At 33.7% G+C, this 19,764-nt stretch overlaps 5 protein-coding genes across 5 annotated transcripts in view; 2 read left to right on the forward strand and 3 right to left on the reverse strand.

Annotated features, from left to right (window-relative positions):
* The window catches only part of HELRODRAFT_154769 (hypothetical protein), a 20,761-nt gene extending 15,286 nt beyond the window's left edge, over positions 1-5,475 (forward strand). The window contains exons 10-17 of the mRNA XM_009019430.1: positions 352-461; positions 1,948-2,051; positions 2,202-2,457; positions 3,140-3,295; positions 3,525-3,608; positions 3,845-3,895; positions 4,455-4,514; positions 5,044-5,475. Of these exons, the coding sequence (XP_009017678.1) occupies positions 352-461; positions 1,948-2,051; positions 2,202-2,457; positions 3,140-3,295; positions 3,525-3,608; positions 3,845-3,895; positions 4,455-4,514; positions 5,044-5,169 (947 nt within the window). The 3' untranslated portion in view covers positions 5,170-5,475. The remainder of the gene's footprint in view (positions 1-351; positions 462-1,947; positions 2,052-2,201; positions 2,458-3,139; positions 3,296-3,524; positions 3,609-3,844; positions 3,896-4,454; positions 4,515-5,043) is intronic.
* Positions 5,476-9,750: 4,275 nt separating this feature from the next.
* On the forward strand, positions 9,751-11,767 carry HELRODRAFT_172801 (hypothetical protein; the record flags this gene model as incomplete). The annotated part of the gene is made up of 3 exons (XM_009019431.1): positions 9,751-9,800; positions 10,210-10,457; positions 11,346-11,767. The coding sequence occupies 3 exons, from the start codon at positions 9,751-9,753 to the stop codon at positions 11,765-11,767; spliced, it is 720 nt and encodes a 239-aa protein (XP_009017679.1).
* A 4,773-nt stretch (positions 11,768-16,540) lies between these two features.
* HELRODRAFT_79413 (hypothetical protein) lies at positions 16,541-16,948 on the reverse strand (the record flags this gene model as incomplete). The annotated part of the gene is made up of 1 exon (XM_009019432.1): positions 16,541-16,948. One exon carries the CDS (start codon positions 16,946-16,948, stop codon positions 16,541-16,543), a length of 408 nt encoding a protein of 135 aa, XP_009017680.1.
* Positions 16,949-18,306: 1,358 nt separating this feature from the next.
* On the reverse strand, positions 18,307-18,960 carry HELRODRAFT_144967 (hypothetical protein; the record flags this gene model as incomplete). The annotated part of the gene is made up of 2 exons (XM_009019433.1): positions 18,307-18,510; positions 18,601-18,960. Coding segments are annotated over 2 exons (564 nt in total), but the record flags the coding sequence as incomplete, so codon positions are not given.
* A 555-nt stretch (positions 18,961-19,515) lies between these two features.
* HELRODRAFT_172804 (hypothetical protein) overlaps positions 19,516-19,764 on the reverse strand; it is a gene marked incomplete at both ends in the record, with an annotated part of 608 nt that continues 359 nt past the window's right edge. Inside the window, one exon of the mRNA XM_009019434.1 lies at positions 19,516-19,556. Coding sequence (XP_009017682.1) covers positions 19,516-19,556 — 41 coding nt within the window. The remainder of the gene's footprint in view (positions 19,557-19,764) is intronic.

Genomic DNA, 19,764 nt, shown 5'->3' on the forward strand with positions numbered 1-19,764 from the left:
TCCCCCGAAATCCTGCGTCGTGCTGGTTTAGATGATATAAAGGACGAATGCCGGCAACAACGTCTGCGGTGGTTTGGTCATGTCAAACGAAGTGGAAACAGTGCCATAACTTCTCTTGCAGATGTTGAAGTACCTGGCACACGTCCCAAAGGCCGTCCAAAGAAGTCCTTGTCGCAAACAATCGAGCAGGACATGAAAGCTCTAAATTTAAATGAAATGGATACAACTGATCGTCTAATTTGGCGCAAAAGTTGATGGCAAAGAAAACAACGTCCTACCTCGGGAAACCGGGTCTCTGGACGCAAAACGAAGATTGATTGATGAAGTTTATTTTCCATCACCTCGCACCAGGTTACTGGGAGAGCTTATCGGACCTGCTGAAGGCGCACATGGCGAAGCAGAGGCTGAGGGAGAGGCACCAGGAACAGCTGAGGCACAAGTTGTTCAAGTTGAAACAAGAAGTCAGTTTGTATCCGTTAAGTTAATTAATTACTTAATTTTCAAATTATTTCTAAGTAACAAATCCGATTATTATTTATTTATCCAATTAAATATCAAGTAATTCATCACCAGTTGTTTTTAACTTAACACTTATTGAAAAACTACCGCCTAACAGCATTAATCGTTCCTGACTCTTTATAAATCACTTCTGACTCTTTTTAAATTATGTATTTGTTTGGTTCCTAGCATTTAATGCAAAGAGGATTTCGGTACTACTTATGTTTTTCTGCCACATTATTGAGACTAACCTATAGAGGATTCCTTGCTTACAATTTGATTAAAAACATTCAAACAGTGATGACGATAAATATTGTTGGTTAATATTTGAAACTTTTGCTTTCTTTCATCTTGCGACCAAATCGTTTCCCTCCTATTAAAACTTGCTTGTTGTAACTATATATATACTCATTTCTTAGGGACACAAACTTTGTTCTTAAACCGGCTTACAATTTGAGATCAAAGCATCATCTGATCGTTTGCAATTCAATCCTTTCCAGTTTTCCTAAATTTGTGTTCGATTTCTAATGTTTCACTGCCATACAACGGGCAACACTTATTTACTGCAACTTTTTTCTGCTGCTTTGCAGACTTTTTTGCACAAGTGAATAAAATTCACAGTGTTTATCAAGATTGCAGCAGACGAATGACTCAAAAAATTTCTTCTTTCCTTTATCCATGAGAATATCCGTTGGTGTCCAATATTTTTCCAAACATCTCTGTCCTCTGCTTTTCTTACCAAGCTAGCTCAATTGTCCTGTCCCATCCTACAATGTCGTCTAACACATTTCTCCTTGGATGACCATTTTTGTTCTTTCTGCCCAACTTGACTGTCTTCATCAGTTTACCTTTTTTCGTTCTACAGATGTGGCCAAACAATTTCAATTTTCATACTATGATTATTTGGATGAAGTTTTTGAGTTGTATGTAACTCTCTTCTTCCCTTCTTTGTTTATGATCTGTTGCTACCATCTGATGGAGGAGAATCTTTATATATCTCTTCATTTCAAAAACCAACGGTTTTCATAGGCCAGCGCCTTTAGACTCCATGCTTCACAGGCACATAGTTCCACACTGTGCGCACATCCATATGATCATTCGTTATGTATGTCGTGAATCGTCTTCTATTCCACGAAGATTTGAATCCTGTCATTGCTGCAGTTTCCTTAAAAACATTGTAGATTTGCTCTACTAATAGGATGAAATAAAAGTAGGTAGCTCACTTTTTATCTAGTATGAAAGCCGATATCAAATAATGAACAAGAAAATTATAAAAGTCGTTGACACGTGACTCTTGCAGCGGGTAGCACTCTAACGATTAAAATGCTGATTAATAACTAATGACCGTTTTATACCGGACATCCTTGGCTTTGTTGACGAATTATAAATTCAATAATACTAATAGTAATACGTATAAATGATGAATTTTCACGAATGTGTCATTGGCAGCAATGCATAGAGACACAGCCACTGTTTCCAATTGTGAGGAGCAGTCATCCAGCCACCATCTCCAAAGCACCAAGTCCAACAAAGGACGAAATAGAAAACAAGCAGTCAGTTTCTTATTTTATTTTTCATTCGTCTTACTATTTATAGATTTATTTGTTAGTTTTATTTTATTTTTATTATGTTTTTGTTCGAAGATATTAAGTAGCTCAGTTACGATTGAATTGTTTTAAAATTTTGTTTCAAAAATTATTCAGGGACAAAGATACAGAAGCCGGCAAGTTTGAAGAAAATTCTGCAAACGTCGATGACGAGAATGAGGATGATGGAAATGAAGATGAATTGCTAGATGAAGAAGAAATATGCCTGAGAGAATATTCATCGGGCCGTTACTCGCCAACTTTAATTCAACTCGACCAGGTGCCACCCGCCATTGTGATCGTTGACCGATCAGAAGATCTCAAAAGGTTGAAGTTTGCAAGACAGCTAGTTATCAACACTGGGCAGGCGCAGGTTGGAAATGATCCTTGTTAACAATTAATTGCAGTTCTATGTTATAATTTGTTTCAGATTGACTTTTGTTATCTGTGTATCTGTGTACTTTTAATTTTTTCAAAGTTTATTCAATTGTTGTGATTAGTATGATGTGTCTATTGATCACTTCAAAAGTGATGTTTTTTGCTCTAATTTTTGAAGCGGCGTAGACGGTAGCCTCCAATGAATTTCACTGCTGTCGTTGTATGTGTCCTTTGATCTGATTTTGTTTAATTTATTTTAAATTTCAAGTTTGTCATTTTTTAATGTTACATTGCGTTATTCTGCTTTCATGTTTCTATGTATAACGCTGTAAACTCGCTGATTTGCCACAAAAAATATCATGAACAACTATTTGTTCAATTATTTATTTTATGCAAATGCTTAAAGTTGTTTATTATATCTAGTAGTTATTTATGACTGGTAGCATATATATATATATATATATATATATATATATATATATATATATATATATATATATATGTTGGTGGTAGACCATAATTTTTACAATATTCTATAAATTCTACCGAATGTTTGGCGTTAATAGGTTTGTAGTTCGTTTTTTCAATTTTCAATATATATATATATATATATATATATATATATATATATATATATATATATATATATATATATATATATTATATTTTTGTGACAGAGGGATGAAGAGGAGGAACTGATGAAGCAGGCAAGAGCAGGAATGAATGAAGATGAGGTTCAGTTCAGTGTTGAGGTAGCATTGAAGCCCGAGGCATCTGTCTGGTCCGATAAGTACCGACCCAGGAAGCCCAGGTTCTTCAACAGAGTTCATACTGTTAGTAACTACTAATATACACATGCTGTGTTTACTGTTTTACGTGCTGTGCTCAATTATTACTTCAGTTAAATAAATTGTATACAAAAATCAATAATACTTTTTTTATTATTTTTTTTATTATTTTATCTATTGCCATCAATCTAAAAATTAATATTATTATTTTATTATTTTGTGGCTTAAAAAGTTTTTGCTTCGAACAACAATAATATTAAAATTTGTTTTCCAGGGATTCGAGTGGAACAAATACAACCAGACGCATTATGATATCGACAATCCTCCTCCAAAAATTGTTCAAGGATACAAATTTAATGTTTGCTTTTCTTCTCTCATTCTTTCATTCCATTCTGTTAATTTCAAGTTATCATATTTTATTCATTTGAAATTTACATATTAATTTAATTTTAATCTTAATTCGTTTTCTTTGTAAATCATTCAGTTTTTATTATTTTAATAAATTATTTTGAACAATTTACGTAACAAAATATTGCTTCACAATATTCTTCATATATTCCAATTAATTTGTTGCTTTTCTTCTCTATGCAACAGATTTTCTATCCCGATTTGATCGACAAAACAAAAACTCCTCAATACAAAGTGGTAGGTCATTCATTTCTGTGTCTTTTTATTAATACTATTATGTAGTCTGCTGGTCGTATTTTATTTTGAATACACTTTACCCAGTTTTCAATTTGTTATTAACTCGTGTCCAGGCATTTGAGCAAATTGTAGATTGAACATTATTCATTTGATAACATGCCATCGATTGATGCCATGGAAATGAATTGAAATTGAAAAATTAGAAGACAACATCTCACATTACAAGCCCATTCTATTCGTCGTTATCGTCCAGACATTTATTTCCTTTAAATTACTGTGGTCCAATTTTTATTCAAGTTTAAATATCAAATGCCGGGTATCTTAAAATGGCACTGAATGAATTCTAGCGATTGATTATATATTCCGTTGCTGAGCTGATGTTGATTTCATTTCAAAATTTTGACATATTTCTATTCGTTCATCTGTTCCAATGTCAATTGTGTTTTTGGGCAGATTTTTTTGTAGTTTATAAAAGAGAAATTTCTAAACTTGCACAGTCAACTTGCATTATAAATGTTCAGCATTTCACTGATTGAAATATTTTGTTGTCTGCCTGCAGACTCCTACAGAGGATAAAGATTTTGCCGTTCTACGTTTTCACGCCAGTGCCCCTTACGAGGTGTGTATGTTGATGTCATCTATTTGATGTCATGTATGTTAGTGGGATGTATATGAATGTGATGTATGTTGGTATGGTGTATGTTGATGTGATGTGTGATGTCTGTTGATGTGGTTTATGTTGTTGTGGTGTGTTGATAAGGTGTGTGTAATGCTGACTGTTTGCGTTTACTATCTCTCACATGTAGGTGTTATTTACGGTGTCGGAGTCAGATATTTTATATGTTACGAAATCACAAGTGTTGAGAATTTGAAAGTCTTCTAAAGTTTTCTTGTTTGGCCCTTGTTTTTAAATAATATATGTGTGTAGCGATGCACAGTCATCTTTAATACTGAAAATACTGATGTTATCAAACGCGTTTTGCAAAAATTTTAAGTCGAAAAATTTTCAATTAAAGTGTTGGAATTGGAAAAATTTGTATTAGACTCCGACTGCCTGGTCATTTGCATCCGCATGTTGAATGTGCAACATGGATATGGATCGCACATATTTATGAAATTATTGATTATAATTTGTATAATAAATTCAGGACATCGCATTCAAGATAGTGAATCGAGAGTGGGAGCATTCGTACAGAAGAGGATTCAGATGTCAATTTCAAAACAACATCTTCCAACTGTGGTTCCATTTCAAGAGATACAGATACAGGAGATAGAGGGGAAGGAATGTATAATATGTTTGAAGAGAATAAACATTTTAAAAGTTGAAATTAGTAAGGGACAAATTTCATGGAATGCAGTTGTCTTTTGAAAATTAAATGAATGTAGCAAAAATATTTATTAATGACCATAAAAAACAGTCAAGTGATTCTAAATTTATCATGTCACTTGCATTTCATCAGATTAATATATAAAAATGTATGTTCTGTAGTTGGTCATTTTATTATAACATATTTTACTATTGATAAATTAAAAACATAACTAATTTTTGAAATATAGTTAGCTTTTAATAATTTATTTGCACTTAAGCGAATGCAATTACCAAAATGACACTAATAGGAAATTATTCCATTGGTATAGTTCTCTTTTATTTTGGCGTACTCTCATTATTCTTCTCAACATCTGCATTTCTTTTCTCACCAGCCTCATTAAGTTTTCGGCCGTCAAAGCCCAAGTTTTACAACTTATGTACATGCTTTAGATACGTTACCCTTCAGGCACAATCATTGGCACCCCTGAAACACAGCAGTTCAGATTTTATTCATTTTTTGCATTTTCGTTTAAATATTTATGTACATTCTGACATGAAAGGCTTTTTTCCGACAATCATTTGTCATTATCAGTGCCGAATATGAACTTTGTTTTGTGTTTGTTCTCAGTATTCAACACTGATGGTGACAATTGATTGTCGAAAAAAGATATTTATTGATATGTTATTGATATATATTTAAATGAAAATGCAAAAATCAATAAAAATTTTATTTATGAACTGAACAAACTTGCATTGAACAAAAATTCGTCGTACGAAAAATTTAAAAATGCCTGCAATGTTGTGACATTTTTAACCCTAGAAATACCAACACTTACTACTCTAGCTGTCTATAGGACCCCATTCATCCAGAAACATTTATATTTGTTTATTTTAACAAAAGCAAATATACAAAAGAGATTCAACTGTTATTTAGTGTCAATCTAGCAAAAAATTTTCACCAACGACATTTTTCTCCGATTCTTGCAAATTATGCACCAAGTCAGAGCAGCTTTGCAAGCTTGATTTTGTGAAGCGAAAGAGTGATTTACTGTGTATGTATAGTAAATAACAATTACAAATGGAGAAATAAGAAATGTAAATTATAAAAAATATACAACTATATATATATGTATATATATGATTGCAGCATGTTCGGCGTCAGTTAACTTGCAATTTAACTTTTCGATTTTTCTATCGGTTGATCGTATCATGTTTCTTTGGTTCAGAACCAAAATTTTGTTTATTTTATACATGATAGAACAGAAAAGCTTTTTTCGGTATTTCTATACCATCTTCGGTGTTCAAGTTGATGTTGTGTTTGTGCCCAGATGCTCAAATATATATACAGATATATATACTGTGCCTCTACTCTACTTTGTTGATTCATTGTTTTTTTAAATATTGGATTGAGACTGTCAGAAATGCAATTATTGATGAAAATCACAGCATGTTCGGCGTTAGTTAACTTCCAATTTAACTTTTCGATTTTTCTAACGGTTGATCGTAAATCATTTTCAAGTTTCTTTAGTTCAAAACCAAATTTTTTTTTTATTTTATACATGATAAAGTTGAAAAGATTTTTTCGTTATTCCTATACCATCATCGGTGTTCAAATTGTTATTTTTGTTACTATTGTTGGTTGCATTGTTGTTGTTACTGATTTTTTGTTTAATGCGTTCTATTTTCTGGATCATGGATATAAAAATTCCATTATCCAACAAGGGAACAAAAATAACAGTAATATATTATAAGATTCACATGTCAACCGCTTTCGAACTTGATGAAAAAATACAAATCTTATTTGGACTCAGCACACTCAATCACTATAAGCCGTGAAATCCTCGACAGCAACATCAAAGTAATATACCAGAACAGCAACTACACGCATCTTAAAATTGCAGAAGCAGTCCTAATTGACATCAATATACCAAAAATAAATATACAACAAAAAATGACAACCTCACTCCCAACCCGGCACTTAATCAACAATGAAAACAAAGAAGTAATAAAAACTAGCATTGTAAATAATGACAAAGAGAATATGATGCTATCGATGAAGAAAAGGAAACCAACGAAGATGGACCAGCCAATAAAGAAATCTGACACCTAATTTCCATCTAAGTTCACTTTCACAAAGTGAATATTTCCCTATATAAACCAACTTGCACTGATGATAATTCATTCGGAATCGAAATATGGCCTTATTTGCAGCATGAATTCGGAAAATAAGTTTATTTAGAATTTTAATAAACTAAACGTTCTCCAAAAAACTTAAGTGAGAAAAATCGAAAAAACGAACTACAAACGTATTAACGCCAAACATTCGGTAGAATTTGTAGAATATTGTGTGTATATTATATATATATATATATATATATTTATATATTTATATATTTATATATATATATATATACAAACATTATTGAACATATACAAACATTTTGCATTAATGACTTTCTTTAATGAACACTCAACAAGTCTGAATTTATTAAACTCGTATTTATTTAAAACAATAGACATGGTAAGTTAACAGCGCTGTTTCGGGAAGTCCATCTTCAGACTTGTGTGTTTTCACGTTACCATAAATATATCCAGGTGCGTAATCACCTACAATAGGCGTAAGTTTATTGATTGTTGAAGCTAAATTAACTTGTGCAATCAACTTATTGGCCGATGTTTTTATATCGCTAGTAGGATCTTTTGTAATGCGTTCAAACTTAGTAGTGTCAGCCAGGATATTATTGATTTGCTGAAGGTAATCTGTTTTATTTAGTATCACATACATATTAGATTTATCTGATTTACGTATCGTTAGTTCAATGTTGGAACGGAGACGTTTAGCCGCGTTGAGTAATTCCCTCAAAAGAACAGGTTTGCGATATCCATTTCGATGTCGATGAGATTAAGCCTGCAGTTGACTGTGTAAGCCATGTTCAAAGTCAATAATCCGTTGCTTTTTCAATCTCTGAAGTTGATTGTATAGCATCTCCAGCTCTACTTCCTTGTGTATATTGCTATACTTGTGTCTAAAATGCATATTCAAACCTAAATTCAAAAAGGAAACTTCATCATCGGCTAGGGTATGATATATATATAAATAAGAAATTATAAAAAAGGTATTTTTCGAAATTAAATATTTTTTGAGCTTACTCTTAAATGAACTTACCAAAATAATTTTCTTGATTTACGACGGAATCAACTCATCCCATACTCGAGGTCCTGTTGTTATTTTCAAACTTGAGTTTATTAATTTAATTCTATACGGCACAAAATAAAAATATATATTTTTGTGTGTGTGTGTGTTGTCTGAAGTTTCACAACGTAAGATGCTTTTTTACAATATGTGAGGTTTGTAAAAATAATAGTGAGCATGTTGCTAAAGCTTCATTAACAATACATGCTGTTATTGGATGCGACTCAACAACTTTTCAGACATGGCAAGCAAAGTGGTTTGAAAGCAATAAGTTGGTTTGATGAGATGCTGCGATTTGCCTGTGCATTAGGTTCAGATAAAATATCACATATGAAGATACCTGTACCACCTGTCACGGCAGTAATTATTATTTATTTAATTAATTATTTATTTTTATCAATTTAGTTATTGGCATCAAAACAGCTATTTTTCAATTTTTTATGTTTTTTTAAGCTCACAACTTAAAATTCATTTGAAATTTTCTGTTGTTATCGTAAACATCCAAATCTTTATCCCGATCGCTTTTCAGCTTTTGTCAACAAACAAGCCATTGTTTGTTTTCAATCTTTTCTGCCATTAGCAACTGAATTTCTCTCATGACCACCGGATACTACAACAAACTTTGCAAGTTGCTGTAGACGCTGAACTTTGGCAGTGGCCAGAACGACTGTGATATCGATGTAGAAATTTACACCGTACCATTGCCCGGCATTACTAAAAACATTTCTAAAAATTTTCAAATAATAAATAATAAAATCAAATAATAAAAACAAAAATTAAATTAAAATTGTAATTGTTGTTGAATTAATGTAATAGAAATTGAAAGCAGCATGCAAAAAATATAAAATTATTATTGATTAAAAGCTAGATTGAAATAATGAGTTTTTAAAATAAAACCTCCCTATGGTTATTTATTAAAGTAATGAGTTTTTAAAATAGATTTAAACCTCCCTATGGTTATTTATTGAAATAATGAGTTTTTAAAATAAATTTAAAACCTCCCTATGGGGTTTTAAATCTATTTTAAAAACTCATTATTTCAATCTAGCTTTTAATCGATAATAATTTTATATTTTTTGCATGTTGCTTTCAATTTCTATTACATTAATTCAACAACAATTACAATTTTAATTTAATTTTTGTTTTTATTATTTGTTACTTATCATTGGGCTCATATCGCCATGGTTGATTGTGAATTTCTTGGTTCCGGAGGCGCCTCAGTTGCTTGCTTGTAGTTTCTTTTTCAAGGTAAGTAACGCTGCTACTGTCTTTTCATGGAAAGCTTGGCACACCAAAAACTCGAATGTTTTTGAAAACGCGCACATAGTAATATACAAGGAATACTTAAGTGACATGGCCTGGAAGATTCACCGGTTCTGGACCGCCAAGGTTGTTGTACGGTGGTTGGTTCATTAGACAATTGTCGCACACTATTGATATAATGTATCCACTGCTTTTCACAACTGATTCAACAGCTTCCAACAAATAACAATGAAGTTGTTTTGCATTGAGTTTAGCAACAGGAATGATGCGAGTAGTAAAGCGAGGTCGACCGTAGTGGCAGATTATCCCGAAACTTAATGCAAATGCAGATAGCTCTAATCAAATACGTTGACGACACCTACCTTATCATCCCATCATCTAACTCACGATCAGATCATCAGATCCTCTAATTATTAGCCCATTCATCAAATATCTACTTCTCGAAAAAAATAAATTCATGAGATTAAGATCCATCCTCAAAGACGCAGCGATCACCAAATACATCAACAAACTCATCATCAACTTCAACTCAAAAATATTCACTAACAGTAAGCATGGAAACAAAGCCATGTGGGACCAAGTCAACAAAATCAGAGGCTCTGACAAATCATTCAACACGTCAACTTCACAGCAAATTGATGCCAACACACTCAACACCCACTTTGCTTTCATGTCAACCGACCCGTCCTACAAGACTCCACCAACAAAAGCAACAACAATCAATAGTCATCAACATCAACAATTTACCCCATACTCCGTCCTGCACATGCTAACGAAAGCCTGTCCATCCGGTACAGGTCCCAGCATGGTTTCTACAAATCATCGCTCCATTCATCTCCAGCACCTTAAGTTCACTCTACAATCACTGCTTAATCTATTCATTCATTCTATCACAATGGAAATCCAGCACAATCCATCCAATTTCTAAAACAAAATACCCATCATCACCAATAGATTATCGCCCAATATCTATCACTCCCATACTTTCACGTATTCTAGAAATATTCATTGTTAGGTCATCCATGTTTCAACCATCCATCCATCAAACCACTATTACAAGATCAGTTTGCATTTGGCCCAACAGGTTCATCTACATCCGCCATCATCTCTCTTACTTCTACAATAACATATTTCCTTAAAAAATAATAATTATGTTCATCTTATCGCTCTCAACTTTTCTTAAGCTTTTGCACTCTCAATCACTTCTCACTTTCAAAAAAGTTAGCCTTTTTTCCTCTACCTGACAACATTTACAATATTATAATAAATTTTCTTTTTAATAGGGAGTCATTCTACTTTTTTTAGCTCTACTCTGTCATCTACTCTACCTATTAATTCTAGCGTAGTTCAAGGTTCTGTCCTTGGACCATCTACCTTTATCATCAATGCTTCTACTCTCAAAACTTTTCATAGCTCTAATCACATCATCAAATACGCTGACGACACCTACCTTATCATCCCATCATCTAACTCAAACACCATCCAATAAGAAATTGACTCATTAATTACATGGTCAAAATGATGCAATCTGTCACTTAACCTCAATAAATCATTCAAACTCATCAATAGCAGTAAGAAAATAATATTACCTCCAGAACACCCATCAATCACTCGCACAAGTCAATTAAAAATATTAGACATCACATTCATCTCCACACCTCATATCAATCACATTATCACAAAAGGCTTTCAAACATTTCACGCACTTAAAACACTCCTCTCACATGGTTTCAGAGGCATCAAATTATTCGACATCACTAAATCACTCATAATCTCACGCACCAAATATGCAGCTCCCTCCTGGACTGGTTTTGTTACACAACAACAACTTCCGCAACTACAATCTCTCATCAAAAAACTAATCCGCTTCAACTATCTACCTGCATCATATCCTACTGTAACTCAGATATTCGACAGACTCGATTCAAGGCTGTTGAAGAAAGTAGAAAATAACAACAACCACGTCATCCATCCTCTACTACCACCAATCAAAACTACTACACGCAACCTTCGTCAGCGCAAGCGTAACTATCAAGTCGCCTCTCAGTCAGCCTATAAGGAAAAGACCTTCATCACAAGACACCTCAAACATATTTGCACTCAATAAAACTTTATCATTCACAAAATCTAGTTTTTAATTATCGATCACCTCACTAACTTGCTTAAGTCATTATCTAGCCCATTAACTAATTACTTTATTTATTTGCCTTCTCATACCATTAGTTACTTTCTTTTATTTTCAATACTTTTTATGTTTAAACTTTTTTTTCACCGTTTTTTATTCATTTATTTATTCATTCATTTTTTTCGTTACCATTTTATACTACTGCCTTGCATGCTTTAACAGTTTCTGCGTCTGTCAGATCCTGATTTTTTGAAGAATAATAATAAAATAAAAAATACTCGATCTGGGGCACACGCCATGACATGAACAGATCAGACAGAAGAAAACAAAGATAAAACAGAACAGCAATAAAACGGAACATTGATTTTTCAATTTATTTATTCTTCTTCACTTTTATTTATTTCATTGTAACGGTGAGCAAAAAAGCTGTTTGATCTCTATTCTGTTATAACCTGTTCTGTTTTATCCTCTTCTGTTTTATTTTGAACTCTTTTATCACGGAACCGATTGATTGTGATATTAAAGTTTAAATTTCAGTTGTTTTAAAACAATGAACCTAAGTTTAGCTATGATTTGTTATGGACCAAGGTTTAAAATACCGAGCGCGAGCGCCGTTAGTCTTTAATTTAAGGTGTCTATGACCTGTGTAATGGAGAACGAATCAATCAATCAACCAACCAACCAATCAACCAACCAATCAGTCAATCAATCAATCATCATCAATCAATCAATCATCATCAATCAACCAACCAACCAACCAACTAATCAATCATCATCAATCAATCATCATCAATCAATCATCATCAATCAATCAAATCAATCAATCCAATCAATCAATCAAGCAATCAATCAATCAATCGATTAGTTTATAAAGCGCTATTTCCGCGATGTTCAACAGAATAATAAACGATGGCAGTTATTATTAGCTGTTCTGTTCAAATGCGTTATACCACACATTGTTATCATCTTGCATCTTTATCAAACCCTTTGGTGTTACCAAAACAATTACCACCCACAACGTCTGCACACTTACTCAAGTCATAGCATTTGCAGCATCCGAAATAAACTAGTTACAAATTTAGCATGTCGGATTGAAAATCCTAGCGATTAAAAAGACTAATAAATAAAACACCACGAAATAAGGAGTTGATTTGTGCGGGCTTTATAAGAAACTGCGATAACTATTCTGATAGGTATTCGGGCTGCTGATGAGTCCCCGGTAGGGACGAAGCACGTGTGCAGCCTATCCAAACGAATACAATTCTTTTCTTTTCCCGCTCACTGATCTTCTGGTTCAGTGTTCTCATCATCAAACGCAACCGCAACAAGCAGCTATTGTAGTTATAAAGAAATAGGAATGGAAACTTGTTGACAATGACAATCAATACATTACTGTAGAAACTGCATGATATACTAGATGATATACTCAAAATTGATCGTTGTAAATGTCACGTAACATGTCAAAAGCCATGCGGTACAATATTTAGCTCATGTCGTAAACATGGTCTGGCTCTGGAGTTTGTTGCAGTATATAAATTCTGTCATGGAGCTTTTTATAAAAATGAAATGCCCATTCATTCGGAAACCCATAATGAGAAGTATGACATAAATGATGGCATAGTGGATGAAATCGTTTAATATGAAGACACTGGCGATTTTATTCTTGAAGATGAGTTGGAATATTTCACGCCTTGTTTGTACGAAGCGAAGAAGAAATCAAGAGTGTTACCCGGATATACATTTTTTTGATACTGTCCAAGATTGCTAAACTTGTTTAATTTACTTTTTTGCATTTGTGTTTCAAACAAATAAAATTTGCATGCAATCTATGTATTTTGCATGTTGTTTCGTTATTATACTGAAAATCTAATTTAAGTTGAAAACATGTTTTTGGCAAAGAACTGGGTATATTTTCAAGTAGGCCCTAACCAAAATTTATTTTCTCCAGGGCAGATTTGATAACATTCTCAGGAAATAATCTATATACATTATATTATTGACTCATAGTGTTTAATGACTGTACAAAATTCATTCCGGGTTAATCAACCATATACCTGACTACTGGCTATATTAATAATAGTAATATAATATAAATAATTTATAGTAGCGTGTTTTATTGATAATAAAAATGAGTGTATGCTAGAAGGACGACCTGCCAGGTACGAAAGGCCGGTTCACACGTCCGACAAGAAGGGTGGAACATCTCTTTTTGCTCGGGTATTAGGGCAGATTATTTACTATGAGAGACGATTTCTGACCAAGATGAAAGTGTGCGTTGTCCAGCGGCCGTTGGCGTGTTCGATCGTTACCGCACTGACCACCGACCTAGCGAATTGACAATCGTCGGAGTGACGACGACCGTGGCGGAAGCGGAAGGGAAAAAAAATTTACACTTTTATTCTAAACTCTCACCATTTTTTAGCATATAAATATAACACAATTCAAAAAAATCTCTGTATGTACAAATGCAAAAAAATATAAATTTACATATTTGAAAAATTGTTACATTGAAAAAAATTATTTCTGTTCATTTATATTTTATCTTCATCTGATCTAAAAAATTTGTTTGTTGAATGCATGAGTTAAAGATTGAGGTGAATTTTCCTGGTCTGTCCCAACTACCATCCCATTTTCATCAGTGACAACTTTGTAATCTTCTCTAAGACTTGAGTCTAAAAATTACATGGAGGATGCTAATCACATTTTTGTTTATTTTTTCATTAACATTCGAATTACCTTCCCTGCTGCCACTGTTTGTGTGCTGTAGCTGCATGGCGCTGTTAAATCTTTTCAAGGACAGAAAATTGTTGTCTCCCTCCAGTAATATATTAATATTTACAGTTTGACAGCGTCTTCCATCAGCAGTAATTTCTTCTGAGGTTGAAGTACCTTAAATAATGAAACTCTTGTTTATTCTAATTTTTCAAAATTACAAATTTGTACTAAATTCATACAACATTAAAATACAACACAACAAAAATTTGTATGGAATGATTGTGGCATTTTTTCATGAAATTTAATTTAATTACCAGTTGATATTTATACAAACATTAAATAACTAACAATTTTTTATCTGAAATTCATCAGATATGTGCAGATCTTTGTATAAATGAGAATTTCTTTTGTATTCTACATGGATATCATTGGCTAATTGTAATCCTGCCAATCCGGATTGTTGTAAAGCATTTAAAATATCTCCAAGTTCACATTTTCTTTCAATAATTAAGTAGGCCTCTGTAGCCCAACATTTCCTATTTTTTAAAATATTTTCCTGAAATTTTGAATGTGAAAAAAGTTTTAAATGTGAATGAATTGACAACAGTTCATATAACATTTTCATAGACAATGCTCTTTACATTACTCACAATTGCTATGCATTATAAAAATGTGATCACAAGGGTTAGCTTAGTAGACCATCTCAGCCAATTATATATACATGAACATTTTTAACAGTTTATTTTTTGCTCCATCTGATTATGTCTTAATGTGAATAAAGATCAATAAATGACAAAGGCTTTGTAAATTCTACATTATATATATCAAGTCTGTTATATACACAACACTCTGACCCTAATAAGTTATTATTAGTAATTAAATAATGTTATATTTTTATAATTACATATATATATATGGTGTATAATTTTATATATATATATATATATATATATATATATGCTGTAATACTAAATTAAGACGTGGTCCCATTAACCTTTTTTTGCTAAAATTAAAATAACAAATTCCATTCTCAATTCAAAAGAATCCATTATAAAATAAAAATAATACATTAAAATTAAGAACCATTTTATTCAATTCGATATCAATCAGAATCAGAATCAACCAGCAAATAGTACAGTACTAAGTACACACAGCATCTTTAACAGTGATGGCGCCTAGCCCCAAAAGTTCTTCCACAAAACGGTTCACTTCTACGTTTTCAAATTTGCAAAAAAATTTTTTTAACAAACTTTCCATCATTTGAAGTGAGACAATTTTATTCAAATTAAAAGTATCATCATTGTATTATAATAGGACAGGTGAACACTGAATTGACACTTCACTTTTAAAAATTTAAATAAATGATTTGGCGCTGTCTTACAGTTTTTAATAGCTGTGCAAAAGGTTCTGAATCGGTCGCTGTCAAAACTGCGGCTTAATGTCTTTCCACGTATGTTTCTGTGCATGAACATTGGATATGAATGAGCAAATGATTTCAAGGCGCCTATTATGTATTATTATACTATATATGTCAAATTCATGAATCTAATAACTATAATCTCAAAAATATGCTCGAACGGCGGAATCATTAGGAAAAGGAATTGAAGTTTTAAAAGAATCGGTCCTACTAAACGTGTGTTCGAGGTACTTTCAATATTAGGGTATATTGAACGCCCGTTTGTAACCAAGTATTTTATTCAATTTCTAAAAAATGTGCACCATAAGGAGAAGCCATGAAATTTCAGTCTAGAATAGCCCTATTGTAGTCTTCCAACCATACGCTAGGAAACAAGAACACCATCGTAGACATGAAATGATGGGGATAATTATAGTAAGATTAAATAAATAATGCAATCAAATAGACGCCGTGTAGATAGATTTGTGCACGTTATTTAGTAAAAAATTGCTTCATCACTTCGCTATCATAATAAAGCTAATGCAATCAAACAGACGCTCCTGTGTTAGCTTTCTAATCGTCGGTCCACACTGATTAACCGAAGGAGGCTTGACCTTATTGATATTGCGTCAGTTTTTAATAACTCACTCGACACTGCCTACACGCATAACCAACACCTTGTCCTTGGGCATGATGGTGACGCGTTTGGCGTGAATGGCGCAGAGGTTGGTGTCTTCGAAGAGGCCGACCAGGTAAGCTTCGCTTGCTTCCTGCAGAGCCATGACTGCCGAGCTCTGGAAGCGAAGGTCGGTCTTGAAATCCTGAGCTATCTCACGAACGAGTCTTTGAAAGGGCAGTTTTCTGATGAGCAGCTCGGTGCTTTTCTGGTAGCGCCTGATTTCTCTGAGAGCTACTGTACCAGGCCTGTAACGATGAGGTTTTTTGACACCTCCGGTAGCCGGAGCGCTTTTTCTGGCAGCCTTCGTGGCCAGCTGCTTGCGAGGTGCCTTGCCACCGGTTGACTTGCGAGCCGTCTGCTTGGTTCTTGCCATACTGTCTGCAACTTGTTTGAACGTAAAAGCAACGAGTAGGAATCGATAATCTAGTTAGAATACTGGAAGCACGCAGTAGGCAACATTTTATATAGACACGAGGTGAGCCGACCTAATAGAAAGCGCTTCGGTCACGTGGTTTTAGTCCAATCGTGTAAACGTGCTGCAAACAATGCTAACGTGATATTGTGAGTTTCTAAACTATTTTAATTAATTTGCAATTACTGGAAATTTTTTGACGTCATTACATTTCTCTAATTTAGCACCTTGATTAGCTGTTTTTATAATTAAACTTTTGGATGGTAATTAATTATCAATTTCCAAATTAAATGTTGCTTTACGAATAATTTAACCTACATACATTCCTGACAAAAGTGAAATCGTGCTAATCGTGTAATAAACCGTATGTATGAAATTACATATTTTACAAATTTATTCAATTAAAGGTCAGACGTTCAGGTTTTGCGTAAACGACGGGAACGAAAAATACAACGGAGTAAAAACAATCAATTAGCTGTATTTATAATTAAACATGTGGATGGTATTTATCAATTTACAAATGAAATAGCTTAGGCAGAAATGTTGCTACAGATCTCTTTAATCTACATACTTTCCTGGCAAAAATGAAACTTTTTCATAATCAGTTTCTCATGCTAACCGTACGTATGAAATTACATATTTTACAAATTTATTCAGTTATGGTCCCCATTTCTGAGTAAACGACCGGAACGTAAAAAATACAACAAAGTAATAATAAAAAAACAAGACAGCTTTGAAGAAAGAGAGGCTCGATATCATCGTTTCATTGATAGAGCCGTTTGTTAATTTTTTTAAAATTTGTTTAAGTTTTCTTGTTGCCGCGGCGGTGGGCTTTGCCTGTTTTTTGGTGGTAGCCCATTTCGGTTTTTTAGATTCCTTGGCCTTTAGATTTTTTAACTATTGTAGCCGGTTATCGACAAAGTATTATTAATTATTACAATTTGCATTTTGCACCAGAAAATTTGATTTTAGTGAAAAAATAGCAATCGCATAAAAGCCTAATAGCTTAGGCAGAAATGTTGCAACAGTTCTCTTCAGTCTACATACTTTCCTGACAAAAATGAAATTTTTCATAATCAGTTTCTCATGCTAACCGCGTAAACCGTGCGTATGAAATTACATATTTTACAAATTTACTCTCTTATGCTCCCCATTTTTAGGTAAACGAGCGGAACGTGAATAAAAAAAGACAACGGAGTAATAATAAAAAACAAGAGAGCTTTGAAGAAAGAGAGGCTCGATATCATCGTTTCATTGATGGCTCTGAGAAGAGCCGTTTGTTAATTTTTTTAAATTTGTTCTCGTCATCAAACTGAAGTTTTCTTGCTGCCGCTAGTCTTCTTTTTGTTGGCCGCGGCGGTGGGCTTTGCCTGTTTTTTGGTGGTGGCCGATTTTGGTTTTCTAGATTCCTTGGCCTGCTGTTTTTTAACTATTTTAGCCGGTTTCTTTGGAGAAGCGATCTTTTTGGCGGCCGCAGGCGGTTTCTTTACGGCTTTCTTGACACTGGAAGTCTTTTCGACTGGCTTCTTTGTGCTGCTAGATGCCGTTGCCTTTTTAGCCGGAGCCGCCTTTTTTGCAACAGACTTTTGACGTTTGTTTGTCGCTTCCGCCACTTTTGTAACTTTTTTTGGCGAGGCAGCCGCTTTGGTTTTTATGGCGACAACGTCTTTTTTCGGCTTGGCGACAGTTTTGTTGGTATCTTTGGCGGCACCGAGGCGGAAACTGCCTGAGGCTCCAGATCCTTTCGACTGCTTTAGCGTTTCCGACTTGACGCCATTCCTCAGGGCTACTTTGAGGTGGGTGTTGACGGAGTGTTCGTCGCTTCCGACCTTGAAGTTTGCCATGAGGTACTTGAGTATGGCCTGCCTGGACGATCCGCCGCGTTCTTTGAGAGCGACGAGAGCCTGGCGAACCATTTCGTTGTAGGACGGATGTTCTACGACTTTTTTTGTACTTGCGGCGGCCGCTGACTTTTTCTTGCCACCGGCGGCAGATTTTTTGGAAGCGGCTGTCTTCTGCGCATCACCTACATCGGCGTTAGATTCGACGTTAGCAGACATTTCGCGATGAAAAATTTAGACGAGACGGGGGAGATAGAGAGAACGCGAGGTTAACTGAAACGGTACAGGAGAACATGAAACATTTGCCTTTATACCGATATTTAAACGCCTACTTAACGGAGAGCTTCATTTTAGTTCACACGTGATCATTTACGATCGTAAGCGAGCACCTAGATTAATAGTCTCCTAAACTTTAAGGAAGGAATGAATGAAACTAACACAAAGTTCTTATACATTTGTATAATTACATTTTGTTGTACAATATTTAAAAATTTTTTCTGGAAGATTATATCGGTGATTCATTAATTATTTTATAGCTTAACCAGCACATCCACTTTTTGAATCACATTTGTGAACGACGATTAGTCTTATTTAATGTGTTTTAATGTGTTGTTTCAAGTTATTTAATATATTTAAACTCCTACCTAACGGAGAGCTTCATTTCAGTTCGCACGCCTACGTGATCATTTACGATCGTAAGCAAGCATCCAAATTAACAGTCTCGTAAGCTTTATGGAAGGAATGAATGTGATTAAATAAAATAAATGAAACAAACACAAACATTTGTATAATGACGTTTTGTCGTACAATATTTAAAAATTTTCTCTGGAAGATTATATCGTCGATCCGTTAATTATTTTATAGCTTAACCAGGTATTCTATCACATCTACTTTTTGAATCACATAGTGAACGACGATTAATCTTATTTAATGTGT

The sequence above is a fragment of the Helobdella robusta genome (assembly GCF_000326865.2).
Source record: "Helobdella robusta unplaced genomic scaffold HELROscaffold_24, whole genome shotgun sequence".
Classification (NCBI taxonomy): Eukaryota; Metazoa; Annelida; class Clitellata; order Rhynchobdellida; family Glossiphoniidae; genus Helobdella; species Helobdella robusta.